The following is an 18257-nucleotide window of genomic DNA, read 5'->3' as shown; positions in this document are numbered from 1 at the left end:
AAGTTTATGGACACTAAGGTTACCAACAACAACAAATACAACTTGGGGAGCAGTCTACGATCCGATTTACGTGCAAGGGCAGAGTAACAAAGTTCAATCCCCTTGAAGGTTCCTCGACATGGCCAATTTGAGGTTTACCAACAAGTGACCCCAAGCTCCTCAACAATGGTTAATCCGAGGTTTACCATTTATAATATGCGCAAATCTTCTATCTTTTCCAATGAAACAGACTTGATTGTCTCAATGGTTTGGACATGATCTCGTGATTGACTCCTTTAAGAGAAGGTTCCCAGAATGTATCAATTACAATTGGATTTATTTCCTACCACAAGATATATCTACTTGTTTGTTTTAACTATCTTGGAGAGTTAATTAATCCCTACACCAAGATACTAGCCTAAGATATATTGGTGATAAGAGCCCTAGAAACAAAAAGTATTATTAGATCAATTTTGATTAAGCATTGCTTTTATGGGTTGTTCCTTAATTCAATAGGTATGGAAATAAAACTTTGATGGTGTGAAGACTTGACTCCAAACGCTAAAATATGCTCCTAAAATGATAAGCAATTCATTTTCCTTTCAATGAAATTCTAGCTAAAAGAAAGAGTTTGAGAATGCAATTCTTTAAGAAACAAATATTTCTTTCAACATGAGAGTGAAAAGAAAATCTTTTTGTCTTTTTCAATAAGAACTCAAAACGAGAGTGAGACTGGTTAGGACGGCTGCGAATGGAAACTAGGCGATTGGCGGGCTAGGGTTTGCAGGTGGAATAGTAGGGAGGGCTGTAAGAAGCAAGCGCAGGGGAAAGGAGCAGGGGAAGTCGGGGCGGAGCGGAGGGAATAACAAGAAACCTCGTGCAGGAGCGTAAAGTTCTCAAGCAGCTGGTGCTGAGGGCAAAAAATGGAAAGCCGGCAAGGGAGGGGAGAGATCCCCTCCTATAAAAACATAGTTGCAGGAGAGGCAAGCGGCAGCGGCATCCAGAATGAGGCCAGGGAGAATAATAAAGAAGCACCAGTGATGGGCAAGTTGTGGCAAATGAAGACCGGAGGAAAGTGCTTACCTAGGGCACAGAAGAAACCCAGATACGTCATACCCAACAACAAGCTGGAGGAGTACAACAGTTATATGAAAGATCATGCACTGATCTGCAAGTTCGTAGGGTATTGGCCTACTGAAAAAGAACTATACAGGTGGATTTACCAAAGGTGGAGACCAAAAGGGCATGTAGAGTTGAAACTGGGAGCAAAAGGGTTTTTTACAGCAATATTTGCGAATCTGGGGGATAAAGAAAGGGTTTTTGAGGAAGGGCCATATTTCATGAACAACGCAGGATTGTTCATGAAATACTGGGAAGAAAGATATAATCCTGACAATGAAAAGATGCTGGAAGCCCCGATCTGGGTCAGATTGTTTGGATTACCAGTGGAATTTTGGGACCCTGAGATTATGGAAGGGATAGGTAACACGATCGGTGCCTTTGTCAAGGTAGCGGAAGCAATGAAGAAAGGTAAGTATACATCTTACGCAAGATTGTGTGTATACATGAATATAGCTGAACCTCTGCCGGAATTCATAGAACTGGAATACCACGATGAAGTTTGGCAACAACCATTAGATTATGAGCATATTCCCTTCAGATGCAGAAGATGTCATGAGTATGGTCACCTATATAGACAATGTCCTTTAAACAAGGAGGAAGAATACACAAGGAAAAGAGAAGAACAACAAAGGGAAGCAGAGAGAACCGAGGAAACAGACAAGGGTTTCCAACAGGTTACCAGAAAGAAGAAAGCAGGTAAAGAGGGAATAAGAGCGCAGACACAAACGGAATCATTGAGCATTGAAAGTCAGAACAAGTTCAAAATCCTCCAGGAAAACAGTGAAGAGGGCGAGGACAAAGTGATAGAGGAAGAAGATCCAGAAAATGAACCCATGGAAATAATCAAGGACACCAGAGAAAAAGACACAGGACCAAGAGAAATGAATGAAAGGCAAACAGCTGAAAAGATAGAAATACTAACGGACCAAACCCAAATGGAGACGGAAAGTCAGAAGGAAAACGAGGCAGAGGAAGAAAGAATTATGAGACAATTAATTCAGGAATGGAAAAACTTAGACGAAAGATTCATACCAGACAGCCAAAAACAACTATATAAGGAGGATTTTCAAAAATATAAAGAAAGGAATGGGGAAAATATGGAAACACAGGATACCACATCGGGAGAACAGGAAAAAGGTCAGATTGGAATAGGCGGGGCTGGCAAAAGCAGTAGGAAAAGAGGGAGGAAAACAATGAATGAAACGATTCAAACAGTTGGAGAAATATTGATAAACTCAGGTAAAGTGATACCTCTGTCAGAGGTATTTTTCCACTCCTCCAAGAGTTTAAAATGATTGTTATCAGCTAGAATATTAGGGGCCTGAATAGTAAGGGTAAGCAGAGATATATGAAAGAGAAACTAAAAAAAGACAGGCCAAGCATCATGATCCTACAAGAGACTAAGATCACCATGCAGCAGATGGAAGGAATAATAAAAAATAGTAAACTACAATACGAAGTCATGGGACAGGATGCAATCGGTTCAGCGGGAGGCATTGCAATATTGTGGAACCCAAACGAGATAATTTTTGAGAGTTGGACCAGCATGACCAGAATCCTTACAGGCATGGGAAGAATAGCGGGGACGAAGGAAAGGGTCATCATCTCAGGGGTGTATGGTCCTCATACTCCGGGTGACAGAGAAAACTTCATTAAAAATTTGCAAGCAACTCGAAGACTACACCCGGAGATAGCATGGATTGTAGGAGGAGATTTCAATGTAATCCGGTCCCTAAAAGAGAAAAAGGGAGGTATAAGGAAAACAGACCAGTATATGGAAATGTTCAATGATATGATAGATGGTTTGAGGCTGGTTGATTTACGAACTATCAACGGAGTCTACACATGGAAAAATAGGAGAGGGGGAAAGAACCAGATAGCATCCAGATTGGATCGGTTCTTAGTATCAGAAGCAATTATGAACAGAAATGTATTCATAGAAGCAAAGATCATGCCATCCCTGGGCTCTGATCACTGGCCGATCAGACTGGAAGTGGATATTAAGGCTAATCTTGGCAAAAAGCCCTTCAGATTTGAAGCTTTTTGGCTTAGACACCCGGAATTCTTAGAAAAAATGGAAGAATGGTGGACGCAAAGCACAATACAGGGGAAAGGTAAAATGCATACCTTCCAACTTAAACTTAAGGAGCTAAAAGGAAGGATAAAGAAATGGAACAAGGAAGAATTTGGAAATATCATGGAGGAAAAGCAGAAGCTAGAAGAAGAAATGGAAGCTTTGCAACAAAAGATAATAAATGAAGGGAGAACAGAGGAAAGCAACAGAAAAGAAGGGATAATCTTAGGAAAACTGGAGGAGAGGAGGAAGCAGGAAGAAGTCTTATGGAGACAGAAATCTAGAATAAAATGGCTCAGGGAGGGGGAGAGGAACACTAGATTCTTTCATCAAGCAATGGTACAACACAGGCAAAGGAACAAAATATTTTCTATCAAAAACGAGAGTGGAGAAAGGATTGTTGATCAGGAAGGGATTGAAAAAGTTTTGATGGAATATCACAAAGGAATATTGAATGGACCTCGAATAGACAGGTCTGAAGCTATAAAAGAAGTTTGCACAGCCATTCCCAGGGTTGTAACTGAAGACCAAAATAGAGCCCTAATGAGAGCAGCTAGTTTGGAAGAGGTGGAGGAAGTAGTGATGAGCATGAAGAAGGGAACAGCGCCAGGACCGGACAGCTTTACGATCGATTTCTATCAAGCGGGCTGGCACTTTATGGGAAAGGAAATTCTGGAATTGATAGAAGAATCTCGTATAAACCAAAAGGTATGGCCAACACTTAACTCCACTTTTTTCACTTTGATTCCTAAAAACGATAATTCAGAGGATGCTAAGGGATTTAGACCCATTGCCCTATGTAATGTTATCTACAAAATAATTTCATCTCTGATGGCCAAAAGACTGAAATCCCTGTTAGACAATCTGATTTCTCCTGAACAAACTGGCTTTGTAGAAGGTAGACAAATTCTAGATGGTCTAGTGGTCACTCAACAGGTAATTCATTCTCTGAAGGCAAAGAAGCAAAAAGGAATGATGATTAAATTAGACTTGTCGAAAGCTTATGATAGAATCAATTGGCAATACTTGGAAGAAATTTTGGGAAGTTTCGGTTTTGGTAATAGGTGGATAAAGTGGGTTCACAGTCTTATATCAACTCCAAACTTCTCAATATTAGTCAATGGAACCCCCTCGAAAACCTTTAAGGCTTCTAGAGGAATAAGACAAGGCGATCCCCTATCTCCTTTCCTATTTATTCTTGCAGCAGAAGGTCTGGGCAGATATCTTAAAAAAGAGAGAGCAACAAATAAAATCAAAGGGCTAAGACTATGGGGTAATGAATTGCCAATAACCCATCAACAATTCGTTGATGATATCATGTTATTTGGGGAGCCAACCGTAAAAGAAGTGAGAAATCTGAAGAAGGTTTTGGACCTATTTGCGGAAGCATCTGGGATGGAAATCAATAAGGAAAAATCTTGCACTTTTATATTCAATACCATAGAGTCAGTTAAAAGCCACTTGACCAGGATGCTAGGTTTTAAGCAAGGGGAACTCCCAACGAAATACTTGGGAAACGTATTGGATTTCAACTCTAAAAGACAGAAAAACTGGCAAGGAGTCCTAGAGAAATTAAAAAACAAAGTGGCTAACTGGGCCTTCAGAACCTTAAACATTGTTGGGAGGATTGTTCTAGTGAAATCAGTGTTGCATGCAATCCCCATATATCCACTATCGATTATGGCAGTGCCTCAAGGGGTTTGCACTAAGATCAAAGAAATCCTAAGGAAGTTCATATGGGGAGGTTCGTCCCAACAGAAAAAGTGGGCCCTAGTATCATGGAAACATCTGACGAAATGAAAGGAGGAGGGAGGCTTGGGTCTACGCGATCCGGATAAACTCAACAAGGTGCTCGGTGCAAAACTCTGGTGGCGATGGCTGAGAGGGGGCAACGACCTATGGAAGAAACTATGGAGGCACAAGTACAATATGTCAGATACTGCGGAGAATATTTATCGAATGCAGGAAACCCCGAAGGGCTCAACAATCTGGGATCTAGCCCGTCAAAATCGAGATATAGTAGATAAGAAAGTTTTCTGGGAAATTAGAGGAGGAGGGGAGGCCAAATTCTGGGACGAGAAATGGCAACAAAGGGGGAAAATGAGCCGAATACAAAAAATCCAGAATATACAGGATAAGCTAGGAGACAGACATATATATGTCAAAGATTATTGGAAAGAAAACGAATTGGATGGAATATGGAGGAAATGGTCAACACCAGAGGAATGGGGCATTGAGATAGATCAAGAACAACAGGAAGCGTTCATGGAAGAGGTAGAGTCCAGGAAAGTAAAAGCGCGAACGGGCAGGGATATCCTCAGATGGGGGAAGTCAATGAAAGGATCCTTTACGGTCAAGGAGGCATACTATCTGACAGACCAACAGGGAACCACTGAAGAAAACCGAGACTGGAAGGTCATCTGGGGTAAAAACTGGTGGCCGAAAATTACCCTTTTCGCATGGCTAGTAGCTAAGGACAAGATCCTGACGTGGGATAAACTACAAAAGAAAGGTTTCAGTGGGCCTTCAAAATGCTATTTGTGTAATAAGGAAGCGGAAACTCAAGAGCACCTGTTAATCAAGTGCGTATATGCCAGGAACCTATGGATGGAAACCGGGAAACTATTCCAGAAACCTGAGAGATCTCCGAGAGAAACAAAGGAAATGATTTTCCACTGGCAGAAAGAAAAATTTCAATGTAAAGTAGTCCAAAAGGCCTGGGATCTCATTGCCGGGTTTGTGATTTGGATGTTATGGAAAGAAAGGAACCGCAGAGTTTTCCAAGACAAATCTAAAAACACGTTAACAATATGGAACATAGTAGTGAACTTAACTAGGGAATCAATTCTGGTAGAGAAGTGGGATGAGGAAGACTGGAAAGCAGATCAGGGAGAGGAGAAAATTCTAAAGAACTTAAATTTGAAGTATGAAATGGTGCATAACAAAAAAATCGATAGATTTAGTACGAGACCTCAAAGCTATGACAAGTTTGCATACCCTAAAGACAACTTTACGAAGTTAAACTTTGACGGGGCTTCGAAGGGGAACCCAGGTAATGCCAGATTCGGGGAAATCTTCTGAGACAGTCAGAGAAACACCAGATGGATTTATGCAGAGTGGGGTGGCGAGATGACAAACAATGAGGCCGAATTATGGGTGATTCACCAAGGTTTGAGAATTGCGATTCGAAACGGCTATAGAAATCTGGATATAGAAGGAGATTCTCAGATTGCAATTGAAATCCTAAAGAAACTGAATAACGGGAAGAACTGGGAGCAGGTCACTAATAGTTGGCGAACGACAGGGATCGTTCAAGAAATAGCGGATCTTTTAAAAAGAATTGAATATAAAATCTTCAATCATGTGAAAAGGAATGGAAATCGCGCAGCAGATTTCCTTGTGAATTGGGGTTGCAAGGGTCGAAACAGCAAGATTGACAATCAGTGGAGAGCGATGCGGTCCAACAGAGAGTAGGAGGAATTGGCTAGTATTATTAATTATGACCTTGAACAAGCAACGAATGAAAATAATGAGCAAGCAACACACGAGAATCATAGCATTCGTGCGACGGACAGGTGAGATGGACCGGCAAGCCCAGACATTTAATGAATGTCAGATAAGGTGGAGAAAGGATATAATGGACAGGCATGATGTAGTACAGCGGAAGTGTGCGGCGACAGGAATGAAGAAACCACCCTGCAGCAAGACAATTAACGCAAGTGATCGGAGAGGAGGAAAAAGAGGTATGTCAGAATCCATAAATGGAAATGAGGGAAGTCGGATAATTGATAGGAAAGGCGGAGGGCAAGGCAACAGGTGGCAATGGAAGGTCAAGTTGACAGGTAAGCGGACTAGAGTAAGAAGGATTATAAATGGGCGGCAGCAAAGGATTCGACAACAAGAAAATTGCTTAGGAACTCAGAGAGCGAGGAGAGGTAAGGTGGTGGAGAGCTGCTACAGAGAAAAGGTGCGCCGAAAACTTACTGAGATCGCCATGGAAACCAGGAAGAGAGCAAGGGTAGCAGAAGAAATGGAAGGCGAGGAACGCAGAGACAGGGACAAAAAAGGCAAGGCGGTAGCGAAGGAAGAGACAGTTGAGGAGATATATGAAATTTACGATGATTCTGAGGAGGAAGAGGACCGGCAAGATAAGTGCAGGCAGGGTCAGGAACGAAGCAGAACTGTTGAAGGCTGGGAGAACCAGCAAACCAGCGACGAGCAGCTAGGACAATGGGGAGGAAGGGTAAGGCAGAGCGGCAGACAGAGGGGCAAAAGACATGCGGGAAGCGGGATGGAACCGAGCAGCACGAGAGGCCGAGGAACGAGCAGATACCGAGGAGAAAGGGGAGGACGGTGAGGGCAGAGGCGGAGACCAGGGAAAAAGACAAGTCGGTCGCTGGATAGGAAAATTCAGCAAGCAGAGAAGGCATATAACCAGAACACGAACCCAAGAATTAGAAGAATTATCCAGAATATGGAGGAAGACGACATTCAAGCTCAGTCCAACTCCGAGATGGAGGATTGGGAGTTCCTTCTCCACGACCCTGGTAACACTAGGGGTAGAATGTCCTTATTTAAACAATCCTTACTTATATACTGGGTAATGAAAAGATTGCTAGCTAAAGCTCTGGAGCAAGCTGCAACAGAGATGGCTGAACTTGCGCAAGGAGCTCCCAACCTGAGGAGGGAGCTTAGAATTATTCAGATTACCTTGGAGATGCAGGAAAGGAAGCTGGAGGAGATCCAACAACTGATAAAGGAAGGAAATCAGAATGCAAATAAGGAGACTACCCAGCGTCCAGAGGGAGAAGCTGATTAATTATAGATATGTATTAATTTTGATGAAACTGCATAGCATAGATAATTTCAGTTTGTTTCAAATAGTAGTAGCATAAAATTGTTATATGCAAGCAAGTAGGATTAGAAACCTGAAAGACTGTTTAGTGTATGTAGCTTGGATAATCAGACTCTGGATCTTTTATTTTTGGTTGGATATTAAGAACTTTAGGTGGCGTAAATACTCGGTTTCCCCAAGAGGGCGAGTTGAAGCCATCCTTACTTTTGATGTGTATTTTGATTTGAAGTAATAGAAAAAAGAGAGCAACACCTTACCCTACAAAAAAAAAAGAACTCAAAACGAGAGTAATAATGAATGCTCACAATAAATACCTTTCCTTTTTCAAAACTCAAAACTACAAGAAAAACAATTTTCCTTTCAAAAGAGATGTACAAGTTCTAGAAAAGCACTCAAAACTACAAAAACAAATTTTGAGATCTAAAAACTTTAAAATCTAAATAAATGAAAGCTTCAATTATTTTTGAGGATGTTTTACTTAGTTTTTCAGTGAACTAAAGATTCATTTGTTCAAAATAACAAACCAATCAAAAAACATCCAGATATGTTTTCTTTTGTAAAAATGAAATTCAACACTTATGACAAAGTTTGTTCAAAGATTTGCAATGAGAAAACTGAATCTATTTCTCACAAAGGATAGATTTCACAACCAAGTTGGACTCATCAAGAAGATAAAAAGACACCAGGGTGATCTAAGGTTTCTCAGGCTTCTGATCTTTGAGTCACTACAGAGACCAAGTGAAAACCACTCCATGAAAAACTTCTAGAAAATCATCTAAAACAAAAATACTATCAAAACACACTCACAATAGGTTTTTTGACAGGAAAAACACAGATCTAGGTAGACCCTAAAGCTTCTAAATCAAACCTAAACCTAACTGGAAAAAGGCATTCTATGTTTTTCAAAAAACTTTACAGGGTCCGCAGGCTCCAGAAGCAACAGGTGTGGTTCCACTCTGTTTACTAAAGGAAAAGTGTGGAGATGCCTGCACTGTCTGTAAAGAGAAAGTGCGGTCCCCCGAAAACTTCCAAAAAAAAAAATACTCCCAGATTTAAAAACTACCCTAGCCAGTATACATCAATAAAAAACCAGAAACAAAAACAATTTCCTCAAGTCAAAACAAAGGAAAACCAAAAATCAAATTCATTCCCCAACGGAGTCACCAATTTTTTTGCTAGATAAATCATTCTTGTGGACAAGACTGATCTCCCTAGTATCACAAGATAATCTAGCAACAAATAGACAAAGAAATCTATCTTTCTCTAGACATATTCAATTTACAAATAAAAGCTATAGAGGTGTTATGATCCTACCTTAAATCCAACGCTTGTTCGTTGTAGTCATCCCTCGATCGTCCGAAAGAGTTATCCTTTAAAGACCTGCAAACATAAACAAGAAAACATCAAATAGCACCTGCATAGCAAATATCATAAATCATGTCTATTATGGTGATCAAGGAATCCATAAAATAATCATTAATGAACAGCTTATTGAGAAAAACAAGCTTATTCGTATTAACTTTGAAGTAGAAGAACCTTACAACGTTTTCAGCCTTGATGTTGAACAAGCTCTTCCTAGGGTCCAAAACAGGAATTTTCTTTTCTTTGACAAGCCTTGCACTCTTCCAAATGAGATCTCAGAGGTATGTAATCTATCCTCATAAAAGCTCAACTAAGAAGACTAAGTTCCAATAATTTCACGTCAAAAATATTCAGCTTTCAACCTCCCAAGTAACCAGCCCAATGCTTCATTTTATAGTGCAGAGGAGGAGGTTACAGGTCCATCTATGAAGGGATAGAATCCTCCTTCAAAGGGATAAGCTCCTCCCATCAAGGGGTTAGCTCCTTAAGGTATGGGATGCATGAGCCTTAAGAGAGCGAACTTGCCACCTCAAGATTCCTTCTAGAAGCGTCTAGAAATGACTGAAAGTGAGTTTTTTAGAATGTACTCGTGCCTTTTTAACTTTTATAGGGGTTCACATCCATAACACAAGGATAGAGTGGTTAGAAGCATAAAGGACATGACCATTAGGTGTGGGACAGTAGGTAATGTAAAGAGAAAGTGCGGAACCAGAGTTTTAGAGATTTTTAGGGTTTTTCTCTTACTTTCAAGGCTTGATATGAAGAACTGAGGCTTTAGACTTGCAAAGGAGGTAAGTATGAGTGGTAATGGATTCACACAGATTGTAGAATGTTAAGGAGACAATTTTTAGTGCAACAATTAGCCTGGTAACAATCTGACCCCAACAACCAAATTAAACATAAAGCATGGCCGAATGGAGAAAAGGACATAGCATGACTAAGCCACTGAATTAAACAATCATGGGACTCCACTGTAATAATCAGTCTAACCACGTAAAGGACAACACAACATATGAACTAATCAGGTTTTCACCATGAAGAAAGCAACCTCATTCAGAGATGTTATCAGACAGTTAAATGTAGTTGGTGGTCAATTAAAGTTGTCCCATCCCTAAAAGGCCAGGGGGGCCGTTGTAATGAAAAATTATAAATAGCCACCAGAAAGGTGCAACAAAGGTTGGCATTTGATGTAAGGTTCAATTTCTGGAGACTGTAGACACTCTGTAACTTGCAACGTCTCATCTTCATTTTCAACAATGCAAGATTCTTTTGTTGTTACATGCTCACTGTCCATTTCTTCTATGTTCTAAGCTTGTGCCTGTGGCACTGTATTCATGATTGCTTCCATGTTTAATACTAGATAACTGTCATCTTATCTCTGTATTGAAATATTGAATGTATCAGTGAGTAGGCCACTCAGGTTTCTTCTATGTCTAATGCAAAACAACTGTCACCTTGTATTTGCATCGATAGATTAGATCTACAATTTTCTTCACTGGTTGCAGCTGACCATCACATGGTTGTGTGTATCTACTAATGTGGTCAGTATTCTCCATATTCACCTAATTCCCAAAATTTTGAGCATTGGTGGTCTAAAGTCTTGTAGTCTGAGGGTGTTCATGCATGTGTGGAGTGAAAATAGAGTAGAAGTGGTTATCCGGCTTGAACCAGACCCTCATCCCTTCTAATAGATTTCCGCAAAAATAGTTTAATTTATATGTTACCAGGCATCTCTAAGTTGCAACCTAGGAGATTTTCCTGGAGAGCTAACTTAATTGGCGTCGTTGCCAGGGAGAGTAGATGGAAGCTCAGCTTCCCTCGGAGAATGACACAGATCCAGCTTTGATGATAGAAAAAGTCTAGACACATTTTTGGTTGTAATCATCTATCTAGTGACTCTACTGGAGGCCGAACCTCTTGGCAACTCCACATCACAGTTCTAGCTCAGTTTGTGAGGCACACCCACAGAAATCCTTAGAAATCACCAGTTGACCTAGTACCTAACCCTGAGAAGATTATTAAGGAAAGAAAGATATCACAAAAGGGAGAATTAGGATCAGGTAAACCTAAACAATCTTACGCATCTTTGCAAGAAAGGCTTGTAACGAAGCACATACATACTGAGAATATAGCCCCTAGTACTAGAAGTAAATTTTCAGAGATTCATAAAGCTCCCTATTCTTTAGGTCCTCCTTTGGATCTCAACCCAAAGGAAACCTCCCCTCCTATGCATCGTATTCCTTTGACCCCGTCAGTCATTTCTCAACTCCCTATCTTTCAGACTGCCAGCATTCTTTAATCAGCCCAGTCATGGTAGGCCCACAAGAACCCACCAAAATGGAAAGAATCATAGCTGCTAGGTATGGGCCCTTGGTCTTGCCTACTCCTTTGAATGCAATGCCTATAGGAGAGTATCAAAAGCACATGCCTAAGTTCACTGGGATAGAAGGAGTCACAACAGAAGAGCATCTTGAGTCTTTTCATAGCTATGCTAATAATCTAGACACTAGTGAAGATGATGTGTGGATGAGGGTATTTGTCCAAAGCCTAGATGGAGAGGCTAGAAAATGGTTCAAAGAATTAACCCATAGGTATATAATAGACATTGAGGCCTTAGATGATGTGTTCCTAAAGCATTGGGGTAATAAGAAATATATGATCTATTATCATACTGAGTTTGGCAACCTAAAAAGGGAAAATGGGGAGTCATTGTCTGATTTCAATAAAAGGTTTAACCGCATGTATAGCAAGATACCAGCTGAAGTGAAACCTACCCCTACCACTACTAAGCTCACCTATGCCAATGCCTTCAATTCTTGTTTTTGTTTACTATTGAGGGAGAGAAGATGTGCTTCTTTAGCTGATATGCAAGATGCAACCTTGGAAGTAGAATCAAACATCATGGCTACAAAAAAGCTCAAAGGTAATGCTGATAGAAGAAGATAGAGGGGTGAGCCCTCATCATCTTCAGATCCCAAGATCGATAAAATGGCCAAGATGATAGAGTCATTAGCCTCTAAAGTTTCCAAATTAAAGGTTGAGCAGCATTCTGGGAAAGCAAGGATTCCTACTACCTTTGATCTTCCAAATCCAAATCCATATAGAAGAGCAAATGAGCAGTTGTAGATTTTGCAAAGAAACAAAGATGCCAATGAAGACCAAAGGGTGGAGACCCCGTTTCAAAGTGCAATCATGGAAGAAGAGCAGTTTGAGGAAGATGATGAGATCCATTTTTTGGAAGACAAAGGTAGCACCACTCTTTTAACCAAAGCTTCCTAGGATAAGTCATTATTCAATGACCAGATCATCCAAGAATGGGATGGTGCAGCTATTCTACAAATGGTAGATCAACACCAATATAATCTAAGGTCTATGATGAATAATGTCAAAGAAAGTCTTGTTCATAAAGCTGTTGTTCCTGCAGAACATCAAGCCAATAAGCAGAAGCAGCCAACAGTTGATCCTATCATCCTCAAAGCTCCAGCCATAGAGGTAAGAGGCCTTGACAAGTCCCCTTCTTCTTTCGATTTTCAATCAGAAATTCAGAAGCCAAGAATACCTATGCCTCTGATTGAACTAGTGAAGAGTGAGTCCTTCAAAGCATCCATCCTTGAGGATCTTGTGCCTAAAGCAATTCAAGCCTCCACTGACTATGTAAATCTGTAAGATAACCAACCAGCTGTTATTCTTAGCCCAATCATTGAAAATTGTGAAGACAACTCCCCATCATTCTATGTTTCTCTGTCTATTCATGATGAAATCCTTCATAATTGTCTTCTAAACGCTGGAGCTAGCCATAATCCAAAGGTTTTCATGGATAAGCTCTATCTTGACATTACCAAGCCTTATCAGTTGGCCTCTACGCAGCTTAAAAAACTAGTTTTCCAGATCATAGAGGAAGAAGGCTTACAGATTTGGGACATGTTCTTTGATGGGGCTTGCTCTAAGGAAGCTACAGGAACAGGTGAAGTAATTGTGTCCCCCACACAAGAATTCGTTGATTCATCCGTCATATTAACTTTTCAGGTCACAATTGACACAACATAGTATGAAGCAGACCTTATCATTCAGCAGGTGTGCCAAACTTCCGAGCAAAACATCCAAGGCTGAAAGCATATAGAGATAAGGTGAAATATAGACCATCTATGCCTGATAATACTAAATGCTGGAAAGTTTTTGAAGTAAAGGATCAAATCAATAGGCTTTTGCAAGTCTTTGATGAATTTGCTGATATGCACATTGACCAAGATAAAGAAACCTTTCATAGAAAGGTAAAAGGGGTTAATTTTCAGCTTAATGGCATTTTCTCAAAGGGAATGCTTTAAAGGAAGGAGGATATGTTTTTGATGGCCCAATCAATGGGCTATTCTTCGAACTTTATTTCAGTTAAGGCTTTTAAGCCTTAGTATTGTAAATATGTTGATTTTCAGGATTTTATTTCATGCTAGTTAGACTCCATGCCCAATGGAATACTAGGCAATGTTTTTGATCTTGTTTTTATGTAGAAGGCAGTGGTCTATGGTTCTTGAAACCTCACAGGGAGGATTTCATCCCCAGAAGGAGCCAGTGTTAGCCTTGAGGTTTAGTGCTGACTTTTGGAAGGCCAAGGAAGGGCTCGGTCTGCTCTTCTACTGTCAAAAGCGGCCCCACCTGGGTCATTTTCCCTTTCTCCCCTTACCCCACTCACTTTCTACCCTTCTCATTCCTTCATTCACCTTCTAAACCCAACAAAACCCCCTTTTCTAGCCTTAAACCCAAGCGCAAAGCTAAATTACCCATAAAACCTTACCCATGTGCCTTACGCGCTCATAACTCATCGCATAACATCTCCGTCATCGATCTTCTCCCACCAATCCAATGGCCCATATTGCACCTGATAAAGGCAACCTTCCCGATCTTCCTCCACCATTAGATCACCTCCGCTAGATCTAATAGTCCTCGCTCATATCACAAGGGCAACTAGCACGGACAAGACCCATGTCATATGGGTGGTTTCTCTCTCTGTTTCGGCACTACGTGTCATTCATTGAGTGGAATCACGTGGCTTCTGACAATTACCACTTACCACCTAAGGCCTGCGTGATGAAAACCATTACCGCTAAGGAAAAATCACTCCCGCACGCTATCGCCCGCACATCTTCGCCACCTGATAACCATCCGATCTACCCATTGAAGATCCAACGACCTAGATAGGTCTCACTCTCACCATGACCAATAGCCTCAGTAAATTGATCTCCGCCACACATTCTCTCGGATCCGATGACCACCATTCATGATCATCCCAGCCATTCATCCCCCATGCACTCCGGCCCCATGTCCAGTCTGTTACCCAAGGAAGAAGACAACCAGCTCTGTTAGCCTGGTAACAGTCTGACCCAAACAACCGAATTAAACAGAAAGCATGGTCGAATGCAGAAAAGGACACGGCACGACTCAACAACTGAATTAAATAGTCACGGGACTCCACTGCCATAATTAGTCTAACCACCTAAAGGACAACATAACACCTGAACTGATCAAGTTTTCACCATGAAGAAAGCAACCTCATTTAGAGACGCTATCAGATAGTTAAATGCAGCTGATGGTCAGTTAAAGCCCCCCCATCCCTAAAAGGCCAGGGGGGGCATTGTAATGAAAAATTATAAATTGCCACCAAAAAGATGCAACAAAGGTTGGCATTTGATGTAAGGTTCAACTTCTGGAGACTGTAGACACTCTGTAACTTGCAACGTCTCATCTTCATTTTCAACAATGCAAGCTTCTTTTTCTGTTACTTGCTTACTGTCCATTTCTTCTCTATTCTAAGCTTGTGCCTGTGGCACTGTATTCATGATTGCTTCCATGTTTAATACTAGATAACTGTCATCTTATCTCTGTATTGAAATATTGAATGTATCAGTGAGTAGGCCACTCAGGTTTCTTCTGCGTCTGATGCAAAACAACTATCACCTTGTCTTTGCATCGATAGATTAGATCTACAAGTTTCTTCACTGGTTGCAGTCGGCCATCACATGGTTGTGTGTATCTATTGGTGTGGTCAGTATTCTCCATATTCACCTAATTCCCAAACTGTTGAGCATTGGTGGTCTAAAGCCTTGTAGTCTAAGGGTGTTCATGCATGTTTGGAGTGAAAATAGAGTGGAATTGGTTATCCGGCTTGAACCAAACCATCATCCCTTCCAATAAAATTCTGCAAAAATAGTTTAATTTATATGTTACCGGGCATCTCTGAGCTACAACCTAGGAGAGTTTCCTGGAGAGCTAACAGGGAGCATTACACATATTGGCATTAAGCCTTAACCCTTCGGCCGCAACACTTTACACAATACAAATAATACACAGGAAACCTGCTCGAGCACATATAAGGTGGATCTCAAATCTTGTGCACTGACATTCATAACTATCAGCGGGTCTAGTTCTTATTTCCTTTCCTCAGTGCTGTTCTGATGTCGCCTAACTGCCGACACCTCTGATCCTTCCGATCGCCGATTGGCTTATCGGTGATATAGCTGTCGGCATATTGCTTATCGGCTATTCAACTCCATTATCCCTTGACCTCTGCCAAATGAGATCACCTATCACACCTGTGCCATTGATCATTTTTCAATCCAACGGTCCTTGTTTCATCACTATCTTTCATCGGCACTCCTTGAACTCAAGGGTCCAGCCCTTTGGAAACGAGTTCTGCCGATGCGATATAGTTTTGCCGTCGATGCGATAAAGGGTCTGGACCATTGATCCATAATATCAAATGGCTCCTGTGTATTCTCGCCATTTGATGGAATCTCTGCATATATTAAACACAGCTCTCTGCCACCTATGTTCACACTTGACATGCATATATACAACGGTAATTTGATATCATAGTGTCACCATCAATCCTATAGGAATCGATGGTTGACCAAACCTGCACGTGGAAACATTCAAGATATCCACATGACAAACACATAAACACACAGTTTCAACATAAACAGACATATATTATATTGACGTATCACAATTACAATCCTAAGGCATTTCATCCTTAGCAGCAGTTCTCCTATCGACTACATTTTGTCTATCTACTACTCTATATATCCCTCTTGAATGCGTAGGTTCATATATATAAGAAGTGTTGGATCGGATCACGGAAGGATCCGATCATATCCTCTAACAAAAGCCCTTAAAGCTCTCATATGCATGCATGCATATAACACATGGCAGATTACATTTTATAAAGTCTTTGAGACTTATCCATTTCATCCTTTAAATCTTTAAATCTATTTTAAAACAGATTTTTCCCTGTTTTTCTCCCCTGGTCCACGTTCTCCTCTTCCACTCCACTTTTGGATTCCTCCCTTTGACTAAGGGTGTTGGATGCTCCTGCATCACCTCTGCAGAGAATATTACTGTGAGGCATAAAAACAACAAAGGCAACAAACACTTTAGAAGTCGCCCGTGCCAAACACATACGACCTTGACAAATTTACCATCTCTCATTGGTATACCTATTTCCTCTCCCATCTCTCCTAGGGCACTTAGAGCATGCATGCCCTCTAATAGGCTCAAATGAATTCCATCCTTTCACTGAATATTAGGGGTTTTGGGGCCCATCCAATATTCCTCGCTCTAAGAGACCTATTCATTTCATCAAAGTCCAACATAATTCTCATCCAAGAATCAATGCACTCTGTAGCCCAAACTATTGATTATTTTAGGAGGATGTTTCCCACATGGTATATTGTGGCAACTGATGCCACAAGCAGATCTAGTGGTCTTGTTGTTTTCTGGGACCCAAGGTGGGCAAAATTGAAGGCATTTTCATGCTCAGTGGGTATATTTCTAGTTGGTTATATCAGAGGTATCCCGGGAAGATCACATATTCTCAATGTGTATGCTCCTTACAAAGAGAGGGAAGGTTTTTTGGACACAATGGAGGTATCAGGGATCCTTAATTCACCCTCTCTAATTTTGGCAGGGGACCTTAACTGTACCTTAGGCATAGAAGAGTTGTGGGGACAATCTAGGGTGGTAGACAAGATGGCACAGAAGCTAAGAGAAATTATTTTATCTCCCAGCTTAATTGATGTCTGCCCATCGAAAAATTCTCCCACTTGAGATAATGGAAGAAGATATATAGCTAAGAGACTTGATAGATTTATCGTTCAAGAAAATATGATAGATAAGATGGGAGATGTTAGATATTTTATTATTGAAAGCTATGTATCAGACCATCGCCCAATCACTCTTCTCTGGGTTAACACTGATACAAGGTTTGGTTTGCCTTTCAAGTTAAATAGAATCTGGCTAGAAGACTTAAATTTTGATTCCCTTATTCAATTATTCTGGAAGGAAAGAAGGAATTCAGAAGAAGGCCTCTCGAGTAATAAAAGCTTTATGAATAGGCTTCGAGTTCCTAAAGCAGAGGTAAAAAAATGGGAAAGGAAGAAGAAGGAGGAACTAAGAAGGGAGTTGTCAGATCTTGAGGAGGAATTAAAATCCCCGCATAATCAAATGGTCACCCATTCCATTCCTGCCATAGTAAGGGAGAGAATCCATGCCCTAGAACTAGGAAAAATGAAAATACTTCAAGTTAGAGAGACGACTTGGAGATTGAAAAGCAAAGCATTATGGATTAAGGAAGGAGATAAAAATACCTATTTCTTTCACTGTTTTGGCAATCATAGAAGAAAACAAAATACAATTTGGCAGATAAAGGATGGAGAAGGAAACAGTTATAACAAGCAATCAGAAATCACATCTTTTGTGGTTTCATATTTAAAAAAAGCATATAATAGATTGAAAGTGGAGGATGTGGAATCTCAAATATGGGTAGTTAAAGAATATCCTAAAATGTTTAATGATGAGGACAATGTGGAGTTGTTT

At 40.6% G+C, this 18257-nt stretch overlaps 1 protein-coding gene across 1 annotated transcript; it reads left to right on the top strand.

Annotated features, from left to right (window-relative positions):
- The first annotated feature begins 6304 nt into the window (after positions 1-6304).
- On the top strand, positions 6305-6649 carry LOC149187562 (uncharacterized). The gene has a single exon (XM_089409696.1). It carries the CDS (start codon positions 6305-6307, stop codon positions 6647-6649), a length of 345 nt encoding a protein of 114 aa, XP_089265822.1.
- Positions 6650-18257: the final 11608 nt, after the last annotated feature.

The sequence above is a fragment of the Pinus tabuliformis genome, chromosome 3_1 (genome assembly GCF_031772625.1).
Source record: "Pinus tabuliformis cultivar Carrire ecotype Pingquan chromosome 3_1, CPIR1, whole genome shotgun sequence".
In the NCBI taxonomy this organism is placed as follows: Eukaryota; Viridiplantae; Streptophyta; class Pinopsida; order Pinales; family Pinaceae; genus Pinus; species Pinus tabuliformis.
This window is presented reverse-complemented; position numbering and strand designations above follow the sequence as displayed.

What these genes read in the sequence shown, in the direction of transcription:
- LOC149187562 (XM_089409696.1), top strand. Translation starts at nt 6,305, where the DNA reads ATGACAAACAATGAGGCCGAATTATGGGTGATTCACCAAGGTTTGAGA.